General features: G+C 38.7%; 1 protein-coding gene across 6 annotated transcripts in view; it reads left to right on the top strand.

Annotated features, from left to right (window-relative positions):
- The window catches only part of ATXN3 (ataxin 3), a gene marked incomplete at its 3' end in the record, with an annotated part of 36,126 nt that overhangs the window by 4,825 nt on the left and 17,451 nt on the right, over positions 1–13,850 (top strand). For 3 of the 6 annotated variants that reach the window (XM_084884333.1, XM_084884334.1, XM_084884335.1), the window contains exons 2-8: positions 1,612–1,776; positions 2,146–2,190; positions 3,807–3,892; positions 4,304–4,370; positions 6,728–6,815; positions 10,714–10,846; positions 11,474–11,643. In XM_084884333.1, coding sequence (XP_084740459.1) covers positions 1,612–1,776; positions 2,146–2,190; positions 3,807–3,892; positions 4,304–4,370; positions 6,728–6,815; positions 10,714–10,846; positions 11,474–11,643 — 754 coding nt within the window. The remainder of the gene's footprint in view (positions 1–1,611; positions 1,777–2,145; positions 2,191–3,806; positions 3,893–4,303; positions 4,371–6,727; positions 6,816–10,713; positions 10,847–11,473; positions 11,644–13,850) is intronic. The other 3 variants (XM_084884331.1, XM_084884332.1, XM_084884336.1) reach the window with 3 other exon arrangements.

Raw genomic sequence — 13,850 nt, 5'->3', positions numbered from 1 at the left:
TTATCTCAGGCCCTGTCTCAAACTGTCTCAGTGCTGCTTTCCTATTCCATTGCATTTGTATTCCTTATATCTTTTTTATAATCCTCACCTGAGGATGTTTATTGATTTATTTTTTAAAGAGAGGCAGGGAGAGAGATAGATAGAAACATCAATGTGAAAAACATCAATCGGTTGCCTCCCATACACACCCTCAACTGGAAATTGAACCCAAACGTAGGTATGTGCCCTGAACGGGAATCAACCTTTTGATGTATGGGACGGAGCTCCAATCAACTGAACCACTAGGCTAGGGCTCCTTATATCTTTTTCAGCTGAATTTTATTCCTAGAACATTAATTGATCAGGAAGAATATGTATCTTGCAAGATGTTGTTCTTTGGGGTCACTATCTATTGTGTAACATGCTTAGACAGGCAGACTGGGTTAGGGGAAAGGAGAACTTTCTAGAGTTAGCAGGAGAAACGCGTTTTCCTTGCTGCCATCATCCCACAGAGAGGCAGACCCAGGTCTTGGTTCATAGGAGGCATCTCATTTATTCTTGAATGTCTCTTCTTTTTATTTTTTTTTAATAGATTTTTATTGATTTCAGAGAGGAAGGGTGAGAGAGATAGAAACATCAATGATGAGAGAGAATCATTAACGGGCAGCCTCTTGCACGCCCCACACTGAGGACTGAACCCACAACCCAGACATATGCCCTAATTGGGAATCGAACTGTGACTTCCTGGTTCATAGGTGGACGCTCAACCACTAAGCTACAAAGACAGGGCTTGAATGTCTCTCTCTCTAAAGGGCAAGCTTGGAAAAGCATCATAATTTCAGGGAGAGGGCTGATGAGTCTTCTCAGTGCCAGGCGGTCTGGATATATACTTGGGTTGTCATATATGTAAAAAAGCCACCTGCCCAGCACCTGAAGGCCCATGGGAAGTTGTACTCCCCTACGCCCATAACAGGAAGTCAGTGATGCCATGGGGAGCTGAGCTTGGATGCAGCCCCCATGTTGGCTTGTCCAAAAGTGAGTTCCAGGGATGCCTTTTGGGCAGTCTTGCTCATTGCACCACCCGGTGTGTATATTACCTTCAGAGTTCCCTGAAGGAAACCTCACCTGTGCAGCATGAGGCCTCATTAATTCAGATTTTTCTTACCTGTGTCAGCTCTTGAGATATGAAATTACATGAACAAGCATTTAGATCAAGTAGACATTATCCTGTTAAAAGAACAAATGTTCTAGGGATGAAAATTCCCTTTCAGCATTAGTAATTTGCTATGGAATCTTGAGTGAATTTATTTTAGACACTGAAAATGAAGGAGGCTAAGTGCCAATAGAGTAATTTTTAGTAAAATGTGAGATTTTGTGTATTTCATAGATGTTTGTTTAATATAAATCATTCTAAGTTTTTCATTATATAGCTAAGTTATGGTGGTTTCACTAATGGCAGAATTATAAAATAAATGTTAAATAAAAATGCATTTACCTTTTGTTAGTCCTGTTTGTCTAAAGCTAGAGAGGTTCAGTTTAGACAGTTAAGAAGTTAATCATTAAATTTCTCTTTAAGGATAAACAAATCTGTTTATCAAGCCACATTTGAATTTTTTCTTTTGGAAATATTAGCAAGAAGGCTCACTTTGTGCTCAGCATTGCTTGAATAATCTATTGCAAGGAGAATATTTTAGCCCTGTGGAATTATCTTCTATTGCACATCAACTAGATGAAGAAGAGAGGATGAGGATGGCAGAAGGCGGAGTTACTAGTGAAGACTATCGCACGTTTATACAGGTACTGATTTTAAACTTGCCATTTTTTTTTTTTTTTTAATGTGGGTATTAAGACTCATAGAGAGCAGGAAGACAGCTCTGATAAGAGGGAGAGGGTGTTTAAGGACATAGAGGGATTGAGAAATAAAACAAAAAAAAACAAAACACAAACACACCTGGGTATTAAAAAGAAAAAGAAAAAATGTGGATATTGTTTAGAAAAGAACAAACTATTCTCCCTTTCGGGATCTGACTTGTTAATTATAACTTTGCTCTTGACTTTGTAAATGAGAATGCACAAAATGTTATTTTAAATACACACATTGATGACAGTTTTTCCTTCTTTCTCCACCCTCAACCCCTGCCTCAACTACCTTCCCGAATTAAACAGCAGCCTTCTGGGAATATGGATGATAGTGGTTTTTTCTCTATTCAAGTAAGTAGTCACAGCAATACGAAGTGCTATTTTTGCCCCAGGTTGTGTTTAAGCCTGGGTATGATTGATAGAAGTATCTTCTTACAGCGTTTCATAGTCACTATAATGATATGACCTTTAGAAGTTCCTCTAATGGATTGTGTCTAAAAGTATAAGATTGTACTCTTAAAGTATTAAATTTTTATATAGATAAACATGAAAATTAGGATTGTAGAATCTTCATTTTAGAATAGGCTTTTTTTGAAAGGTTATTTAATTTTGCTAAAGATACTTTAAAGTTCTATCAGTTTCTATTCTTTTTGGGGGGATTTAAAGTTTATGGCTTATAAGGATACTAGTAACCTTAATTCCAATAAGTCAGAGTCTTTTAAACTTACTAACTCTTGTGTAAATTTGATAATGCAACACCTCACTGTCTTCCCTTTTAATCGGCCTATTAACACTGGATTATTTTATTATGGTCTGGGGCTTTTTCTTTTTCTTTTTAAACATATATTCACCCATAGAATTCAAAGGAAGCTGTATTGTGAGATTCTTTTATCCGTGTCTTTCATTGTGTTTCTAACACCTTGGAGGTGTATTCTGAGTTCTTTTGGAACCTCTCTTGAGGGATCTACTTCTGAAGATAATTTGTTTGCATTCCCCTTGCACTGCCCTGGACTCCCTATTCACCAGCATTTCCATTCAGTGCTTCCCTAGTCCTTCCTTCTACCGGGCTAGGATGGAAGTCCCAGGAGCCCAGCACTTGTCCTTTGTGGTGTGTGGCGCTGCCCTTGGTGCTGATTCACATCTGTTTGCTAGTACCAAGTTCACTTGCTGCTTTGTCAGCTACCTAGCATAGGTAGTGAATTTTCAGAAATCTATTTCTTTCTAGACAGTTTGAAATAACCAGGTTTATCTTTTGTTTTTTTGTCTTCTAAAATTATAGACCTATAATAACAGAAGATTAAAATCTATGAAAACTTCATTTAAATCCCTAGAAAGAACTCATTTTAATAGACATAATTATCACTATTGTTGACATATCAGGTAGTGAATTGAAATATAACTTTTCTGGCCGGGACCGGTTTGGCTCAGTGGTAGAGCGTCGGCCTGCGGACTGAAAGGTCCTGGGTTCGATTCCGGGCAAGGGCATGTACCTTGGTTGCGGGCACATCCCCAGTAGGGGGTGTGCAAGAGGCAGCTGATCGATGATTCTCTCTCATCGATGTTTCTAACTCTCTATCTCTCTCTTCCTCTCTGTGAAAAATCAATAAAATATATTTTTAAAAAATATTCTGAAATATAACTTTTCTGTAGTAGGATCATAGCATCCAAGTTATCATGTGTATGTAGAGGACTAGTTTTAAGAATATACATCCGGACTTTTGAGGCAGTTTTAGCTAGGAATTGTGTGGTTCTCTGGAATATCCCAGAAACCTAGAGTTAAAAAGACGTTTTAAATGCCGTGTCTGTATGTTATTTATAGATTTAGTGAAATATCTCACGCACACTTTAAAAACGCCATAGCCTTCCAGGGAAATTGATATATGAAGTACAGTTGTTTGCACAACTAACGTGGCTTTCCCTATTTACATTTGGAATTAAATGTTTTAGCTCATGTTTTTTTTTAACAGGTTATAAGCAATGCCTTGAAAGTTTGGGGTTTAGAGCTAATCCTGTTCAACAGTCCAGAGTATCAGAGACTCGGGATTGATCCTATGTAAGATTTATTCTGTTTTTCCTACATTTTTCCCCCCAAATTTGATTTTTAAAGTTATAATTTCTTAAGAAAAACATATTTTGAATGTTTTGTTTGGATGCGCCCTATTTCGTTCCCTATTTCTCTGTTGGAGATGTCCATGAACAGGTGCCCTCTAAGCCTTCCTGCAGCCCAGTGTGTGTAGCACAGAGCTGATCCTATAGTGCTGTGCGATGCCTTCATTTTGCACAGCATCCCAGATGTGTAGAGGGATTCAATTGTTTGTAATTAAAAAAAAATTACTGTTACTTAATTGTAAACATAATCTTAATTGTCGTAAGTTTTATATAACAATTACCAGTAGACAAAAAATGAATACGAACGCTAATACTTCAACTTAATATTGGGTCTGTATTTTTTTTCCTTTTCTAGAAATGAAAGATCATTTATATGCAATTATAAAGAACACTGGTTTACAGTTAGAAAATTAGGAAAACAGGTAATGTTTCTCCTCCTTTGTTGTATTTTTTTCTCATTCTGCACTTCATTTGCAACTAAATTGTTCAACAGTCTAGTATTGGAGGCTCAGGATCTGATGAAGAAACTATGTAGCATAGTTTCAATCTTGATAGATAGAAATGTACTATTTTAAAAGACAGTATCAGTTTCCATTATCTATTTGTGACAACCATGTACAATTTAGCTGTATCACAAGAAAAATTATTTATTTAAGACAATGGCAGCCCTGGCTGGGTGGCTCAGTTGGTAGGAGCATCATCCAAAAGGTTGCAGGTTCGATCCCTGGTCAAGGTAGGTATGGGAGGCAACTAACTAATAGATGTTTTTCTCTCTCTCTCTCTTTCTCTTCCTCCCTTCTTCTTCCTCTCCTTCTTCCCTCCCTCTCCCTCTTTAAAAATCAATAAAAACATATCCTCAGGTGAGAATTAAAAAAAAAAAAGGGTTAAAGTGGGTTTTATTGTAATTAATATTTTGTCAGTTAACTCTTCCATTAATAGATTTGTATTTAGCACAAAACCTGAAACAGTATTCCATGGGAATAAAAGTTTTCAACCATGTTTGCTTCAGCACAGCAAGATAAATTCACATTCCCAAATACCACATAATACATATATCTACATAAAATCATTTCTATTTTTAAAAATCAGTTTTTGGACAAGCCTTTTTAAAGATCAAGAATTATGCCCAGGCTGATTTGGCTCAGTGGATAGAGGGTCAGTCCATGGACTAAAGGGTCCCGGGTTTGATTCTGGTCAAAGGCACGTACCTTGATTGCAGGCTCCATCCTCAGAGTGCATTCAGGAGGCAACCAATTGATGTGTCTCTCCCACACTGATGTTTATCTCTCTGTGTGTCTCCCTCTTCCTTTCACTCTCTCTAAAATCAATGAGGGCGGGGGGGGGGGGGGGGGGAGATCCTCTGTGAGGATTAACATAAAAATAAAGATAAAGAATTATACTTAAACTGTTATTTTAAAAAACAATTACTAATTACCTTTGTATACATGGTTCCATTTTTGAAACAGAAATTACTTAAAATCTGTTTTTAGAATTTTGAATCTTTGAATGATTGTTATTGAAAGTGGGCTAATATAAGAAAAAGGAATTAACTATTGATGCATGCAACCCAGGTGAATCTCCAAATAATTATGCTGAGTAAAAGAAGGTAGATACAAAATACTACATGCTGTATGGTTCCATTTATATAAAAGTGTAGAAAATTCGAACTATTCTGTAGGGACAGAAAGCCAGTCAACCAGTGTTTGCTTGGAGATGAGGAAGGCAAAGAAGAATGATAAAGGAGGGTTACAAGGCGCAGGAACTTGGCGATGGGGTATGTTCAGTCTCTTGGTTGTGGGATGGTCAGCAGCTTCATCTTAAGGTCCGCCCAGAGAAGCTCAGAGCAGGAGTGGAGAAGGAGACGTTGGTAGATTGGAGAGAGAGAGAGACCCGTATGGGAATGGACTCTAAGGAGAAGCAAGGGCAGGACACTAACAAGATGCTTTAACCTCTAGCTTTCATTTATATCTTTGACAATTATGACCAAGTATTCTTTACTTTTTGTGTATAAAATCAATGGATTTTTTAAAATGGTCTTAAAAAAGATTAGATTCCAGAAGTTCCTTTGTATTGATTTGTATGTAAACTTATACCATTATTTTGAGAGGTTTTAAAATTTAGTTCTCCAAAATTGAATTTTCACATTTTAAATTACTCTATTTTTGACAAATACAGAAATGTCAATTTTGGCTTATTAACTTTAGCTATAATTTATATTTTTGTGGTCCGTTGTGGTTAAATTAGGAATCCGGTGAAGCAGTGATTAAATAATGTTAATTCCATGCAGTGGCGGCTTAGTGATCTTTTTAAAATGAGTTGGTGATTACAAATCCTCCTCCTAGAATAGACTGGCTTTCTCACAGTTGAAATCTTTGACCAAAATATCAGTAGTAGGAAAACTTTGTGTGGTTATCATTTTTCTTCCACATCAGTCCACAGTATAATGTGATTAGAACCAGGTTTTGACAAGAGATTTAATTATAGCTATAAATATAGTACCTTAAAGTACTATCAGTTTCTATTCTTTTTGGGGGGATTTAAAGTTTATGGCTTATAGCAAACTTTTATTTTTTCAAAAAAGGATTTAATAGTGATAAATTTTTAACATTCTATTTCAGGTTTTTGAAATCGCATTTAAAAAAATCTCAGTTTGACTTATTTTCATTGTTTAGACAGTCATAATAAGCTTAGGTGGGTTATATCTATTCATAACATGTGAAATTTCCTTCTTAATTACAATGTATATTAATTTGAATGTTGGCAATTTCTTTTTTTTCAGTGGTTCAACTTGAATTCTCTCTTGACGGGTCCAGAATTAATATCAGACACATACCTTGCACTTTTTTTGGCTCAATTACAACAGGAAGGTAAATGAAAATGGAAAATTTAATAATGTTATCTTTCAAAGAAGCTAAATAAAACTAACTCATTAGATATAAATGTAATAAGACTATTTTGATGGCAGTGGCAGTGAAGTAAACTTTTTCTTTTTAAAGTATATTTTATTGATTTTTTACAGAGAGGAAGGGAGAGAGATAGAGAGCCAGAAACGTTGATGAGAGAGAAACATCGACCAGCTGCCTCCTGCACACCCCCTACCGGGGATGTGCCCGCAACCAATGTACGTGCCCTTGACCGGAATCGAACCTGGGATCTTTCAGTCCACAGACTGACGCTCTACCACTGAGCCAAACCGGTTTCGGCAAAACTTTGTTTTACATGGTAAGCTTGAGGTTGTGGTCTGACTGATACTGTTCAGGTAGAGTTCTCCCACTGGCCCTTGCCTGAGGATGCTGCTTCCTTTGCAGCTCTCTAAGTAATGGCTCTTTTTCCTCCCAAACTTCACATGCCACAGAGCCAAGGGGCAGGTCATTAATTCTCTTCCTCCTCCTTGCCCCTTCTGGGCCACTGTTCTTCCCTAAAATTTCCAGCTCTTTTGACATACATCTCACTAGATTAAACTTGACCCCTGATTTTTGTAGCCATCTGTGCTCTCTTTTCCATTGAAGATGTTAGGGTCTGACTTACTGTCTTCTTTCTGCTTGAACGCCTTTCACCATTCTTAGTGACTTTTCTGTCAAAGATCAATCCAAAACCTTTTTTCTTACTTCCAAATATCTTTTTTCCCCACTCCTTGCTGTTACCAATAACTGTACCATCTTTAAATCCTAATTGCAAGCATCCTATTTTTTTGGCTGTTGCCTCCTATCTTTGCACCATATTTTTTCTGTTTTGTCCATTGCAACAATTCTTTAAACCCTATCACAAGGTCCAAACATCCTCTTATATTCTTACTTCTTACCTTAGTCTGCTTATTTTCTATAATCCATCATTATAATCACTGCATTCCTCAACTCCTTCCTCCTTTCTCTCCATCATACTTCCATAACAAAATTCCAAACCTGGTTAAAACCAAAACCTTGGTCTTGTCCATTCCTGTACCAGAGCAGCTGCACATGGCTAAAGAATAACATAAGCCCTGGCCTGTTTGGCTCACTGGATGGAATGTCGGCCTGCGGACCGAAGGGTCCCAGGTTCGTTCGATTCTGGTCAAGGGCACATGCCTGGGTCACAGGCTCGATCCCCACTGGGGGGCGTGAAGGAGGTGGCCAATCCATGATTATCTTTCATCGATGATATTTCTATCTCTCTCCCTTCCTCTCTGAAATCAATAAAAATATATTTTAAAAAAAGAATTACATAAAATGTGATGATATTTTGCTTTAAATCTATGGTCACAAATTTCAAATGAACCTTTAGTGCTACTTGCCATTCTTACTGTTTTCTTGTAAGTTCATTTACTCTCCATGATGGATATTTCACAGCTTCTCTCTTCAAACCTTTAACTGCTCCCCTGTCCCTTCCTGCATTTATTATTTAGCTGAAAGACTTCTATACAAATAAACTTTCCCTCATCAAATATTTGGTTATCCTCAAGTATAGTCACATAGCAAAAGCAGGATAAATATATTTTTTATTTATTTTGTACAGAGAGGAAGGGAGAGAGATAGAGAGTTAGAAACATCGATGAGAGAGAATCATCTATCAGCTGCCTCTTGCACACCCCCTACTGGGGATATGCCCCCAACCACCGTACATGCCCTTGACCGGAATCGAACCCGGGACCCTTCAGTCCCCAAGCCGACGCTCTATCCATTGAGCCAAACCGGTCTCGGCAGGATAAATATTTCTTTTATCAGGTTTTTAAATCATTTCATTACATAGTATCTTTCCTCCAAAGGTAATCAATCGAATGGTTGTGTTTTTTTTTAAGAGTCATTTTAAACTAATCCATTAAACATAGTTTATATGTTTCAGTTTATTATAATATTCATATTGATACTCAGATTGTTCCATCTTGGGACACTGGGAACCTTTTGAACTTGACTCTCAAATTTCTGAAATGAACCCAGTGGCGAGCTACTTGTTCATGGAAGGTCTGGGGTCCCACTGGTTTGGTGTGTCTGGGTCTTGCATGATTTCACATGCTGGGCCTCTAGTATCTAAATAAAATGGAGGTAATGGCAGACACCAGCTTTTGCAGTTTTAGTTATTTGTGTGTAAGTCACTCTTCTTACCACTTTATTTCACAATTTGCGTGAAATCTCTGGTTGGTGCAATAAATGAGACCATGGAAATATACTTAAGTTGTAGGATCCAATGGTTTCGCATTCAGTTCCCTGGCCCACACTATCCCTCAGGTTTTCCATTTCAAGTAAGGATCACTTTCTTGCACTCTGGTTACAATATATTATATTGATAAAACAGCCCTGAGTGATTTTAAATAAACCATAATGCATATTTTGGTACAACCTCACCCTTCACCTTTGAGTGGCTTCCCATCCAGCACACAGAATGAAATCTAGTCTTGAATAAAACCTAGGATTCTTAAACCCTAATTGCAAGTAATGAATAGACAGGTCATCTACTGTAAGAATTCTGCTCTTCATGGAATGCCATGGTGAGCCAACATAGTTCTTCTAGGATCTGGAAACAGATTACTGACACAAAACATGTTAAACCATCTGAACTCTGAGCACACTCTTCCTTGTAAAACCAAAATGGCTGGCCGGGCCAGTGTTGTTCAGTGGTGGAGTATCGACCCATGAACCAGGAGGTCATGGTTGGGTTCCAGGTCAGGGCATATGCTTGGGTTGCTGCCTCAATTCCCAGTAGGGGTATGCAGGACACAGCCTATTGATGATTCTTTCTCATTGTTGATGTTTCTATATCTCTCCCTCTCCCTCTCTCTAAAATCAATACGAATTTTTTTTTTTTTAAAGGTTAAACGATTTACTGTTTTGTGTTTTTTCATTAATACTCTTTTTGGTCCTATTTATTTGTTTCATAATCTGTTTTTATTTTTTGGTATTTCACTATCTATTAATGCTGACAAAGGATATCCAGTAAGAAGCACCAAAGTTGAAGACATTTTTATGGTAGAAAAATATAAATCGACTAGAATGACTTAGTTTTAGCCCACCTTATTCAGTTTTTACTACTACGTGGAGTATTCAGCTGGGAAAACTGGTTTTCTAGAGTCATATTTATAAAAAATTCTATAGGATCAGTGTAATTCTTTCAAAAGACAAGCCACAGCTTTCATACCTCATGCAGATTTTAGGTATTGCTTCTCAGACCTTGTTGTTTTCAGTTAGGAAAGGTGGGGCGGGGGGGGGGGGGTGAAGGTGGGGAGGCAGCTCTTTCCACAGATAACTTATTTTACATTGATTATAGATGACTGCATATGTTATCTGATCGTGTCCTCATAGTAGCCCTCAGAAGAAGTACAGTATCATCTCTTTTACAGTTGAAGTAATCTAGGTGGGCAAAGTGATTTACCGGAGACCATGCAGCTGGGAAATGGAAGAGCTCGGATTAAAAATGAGGCCCACTGCTCCCACATTCCTTGCTCTTACCCGGTCCTTTACTGCTTCTCTGCTACCATGTACTGAGTAGCCTACTTGGCCAAGCACTGTTTTAGGAGGGCCCTTTACAGATATTATTTCCTTTAGTTCTGATGCTCTGGGAGATGGCTGTTCCCATTTTACAGGTGAGGGAAGTCACACTCAAAGACAGGTAATTTGTCCGGGCTTACCCTACCAGTCCGTACGAGAATCATTACTGAGCTCAGCTTTTTCGGATTCCTCAATTTACATTTTTTTCACTACCATATACCGTGCTGCCTCTCTAGCTACTATCATTTTTCACTGATTTTGAATCTCTTACTAGCTGTTTTAGTTTATTTTTGTCTTTTTTTTTTAGGTTATTCTATATTTGTTGTTAAAGGTGATCTGCCAGATTGTGAAGCTGACCAACTCCTACAGATGATCAGGGTCCATCAGATGCACCGACCAAAACTTATTGGAGAAGAATTAGCACAAATGAAAGATCAGAGGTAAAATTAACTCTGCAGTATGGAATGTATGATACTATTTCATTTCAAGAAGTACATTTTCTTTTTTTCTTTTTAAAAAAATATATTTTATTGATTCTTTTACAGAGAGGAAGGGAGAGGGATTGAGAGTTAGAAACATCGATGAGAGAGAGTCATCAATCAGCTGCCTCTTGCACACCCCCCACTGGGGATATGCCCGCAACCAAGGTACATGCCCTTGACCACAATCGAACCTGGGACCCTTCAATCCCCAAGCCAATGCTCTATCCATTGAGCCAAACCGGTTTCGGCAAGAAGTACATTTTCATGCTATCATTGGATTTGTGGTCCTATTATTGTTAGTGATTTTTTTAGACCCATATATTTTAGTGAAGTTTATTGGTTCAAACTTGAATCAATTCTTTGAATTACTTAAAAATGTTAACTTAGAGTCACATCGCAACACAAAGTTGATATTATTAGACCTTATCTGCAAGAAAACGTGTTAAGTTTCTTTATTTCTATTTTTCAACAATTAACTGAAATATGTAAGTTTTGACTTATATAAAATCTTCAGTTTATAAATATTTTTATATCTAAAATGCAAGACTGGGCTGTAGTTATTATCAGTGCTTTCATTCTTTATAGAGTCCAGACAGTGGATTCGGACGAACAAACCTTAGAAGTAAATGATGGGCCAGGAATCTTAGATGGAGAGGAGGAGGATTTGCAGCGGGCTCTGGCCCTAAGTCGCCAACAGATTGACATGGAAGATGAGGAAGCAGATCTCCGAAGGGCTATTCAGCTCAGTATGCAAGGTACAGACATTCTGACAGGGCTTTTCATTGTTAAAGAATTGATTCAGATGATTCTTGGTTTCCTGGAAGTTAATGAACTGTTAGATGTTCTTTGACAGTTACTGCAGAATCAATAGCTATGTACAGTCAGATGTTCTTTTGGTTTTCTTGTAATATAACTTTTACAACCTATGTCATATTGGGACTAAATATATATTATTTAATCCACACCCAAGGTCATTTTCATTGATATATATTTTTTTAATAAATCTTTATTGTTCAGATTATTACAGGTGTTCCCCTCCCCCCCCCCCTTAATTCCCCTCCACCTGATTCCCAACCCCACCCCACGCCCTTACCCCTGCCACTTCATCCATAGGTGTAAGATTTTGTCCAATCTCTTCCTGCACCCCTCAGACTCCTTTCCCCCTGTGAATTGTTAGTCCAATCCCTTTCTATGTCCCTGATTCTATTATATTCACCAGTCTATTTTGTTCTTCAGATTTTTTTTTTTATTCTCTTGATTTTTAGATTCGCTTGTTGGTAGGTATGTATTTGATGCCTTTTTGTTGTTCATAATTTTTTACCTTTACCTTTTTCTTCTTCCTCTTCTTAAAGAATACCCTTCAACATTTCATGTAATCCTGGTTTGGTATTGATGAACTCCTTTAACTTTTTCTTGTCTGTGAAGCTCTTTATTTGACCTTCAATTCTGAATGATAGCTTTGCTGGGTAGAGTAATCTTTTTTTTTTTAAATATATTTTATTGATTTTTCACAGAGAGGAAGGGAGAGACATAGAGAGCTAGAAACATCGATGAGAGAGAAACATCGACCAGCTGCCTCTTGCACACCCCCCACCGGGGATGTGCCCACAACGAAGGTACATGCCCTTGACCGGAATCGAACCCGGGACCTTTCAGTCAGCAGACCGACGCTCTACCACTGAGCCAAACCGGTTTCGGCTGATTTTTGCTTTCTTATATTCCAGGTCTTTAGCTTGATTCTTGGGGCATGTTGATCTACAGTTGAGTTTCTGTATATTCTTTATTTCAGACTTTGTATACTTAATTTCTGGCTGGTCCTTTTCCATTTTTTTGGTATTCTTATTAAGGTCCTTGAAGGTCTCACCAAGCTTCTTGGAGGTCTCATCAAATTTCTCAAAGCTTTTTAGAAGATTCTTGAGTAATCTTATAAATGTGATTCTGAACTGTGTGTCGTTCAGTAGTTTACTCTCCACCATCTCTCCCATTTGTGTCATGCTTCTGTGTTTCCTCATTTTGGCTGCCTCCCTGTGTTGGAGTGGCTTTGTGTGGTCAATGATCTATAGGGGTCAGTAGCTCAGCTTCCCCAATCACCTGAGGTGGTCGCTTTTGTATATCCCTTTGTGGGCTTAGTGCAAAGTCTTGGTGTAATTAAGCTTTGATTGCTGTTGGTACACTGGGAGGAATTGACCTCCAGGCCAATTGTCTGTGAGGACTGGCTGTGTCTATAAAGGAAGAACTGCTGTGCTGGAGACACACCTTGTTTCAGTGGGGCTTTGGTGCTCACTGAGACCATCTCCCAAATGTGTCACTTATGGGTGTGAGGGATTGAAACTGAGCACTAGAATTCTGGTTTCTGGGTCTCAATGAGGTGCAGTTCAGCCACTGTCTGAGGCCAGTTCTGTCGCAGAAGCTACAGCATGAACCACAGTCCTGTCCTCCTTGGATCTGTTTGCCCCAGATCGCAATTTTTCTAAACTGCAACAGAGAGGGCCATTCATATGCAAAGTCCACTGCTTCAAGCTTGGATGTGTTGTGAGGAGTGGAGTCTCAGGGCGGAGTCTCAAGGCCTCACTAGGCTGGGGCGTGGGCAACAGCCATGGCTGCGCGCGCGCACACACACACACACACACACACACACACACACACACACACACACCCTGCCACCTCTCCAATAGCGTCCCCGCATCTCGCACCACAGCACAGCAAAGAATCTCAGCTCTGCAAGCAAGCCGGCCTCACTTTCTGACCAGATGGCAGACAGTCTAGCCTTTCCCCAGAGACTGGATTTCCGAGAGATCGGGCACTTGTCTCTCTTCGGGTTGAAGAAAGCACCGCCCTCCGCCAGCCTGGATCCACTGCCAGCCTTTATGGCATCCTCGCCCTCCTACCTCAGTTTTTCAGCGCTTGTGCCCTGGATTCTCCTCTTTCTCTAGATATAGGGCTTCCTCTCAGCCAGCTTTCA

This window comes from Pipistrellus hanaki, assembly GCF_964339955.1.
Source record: "Pipistrellus hanaki genome assembly, chromosome: 1".
Lineage (NCBI taxonomy): Eukaryota > Metazoa > Chordata > Mammalia > Chiroptera > Vespertilionidae > Pipistrellus > Pipistrellus hanaki.
This window is presented reverse-complemented; position numbering and strand designations above follow the sequence as displayed.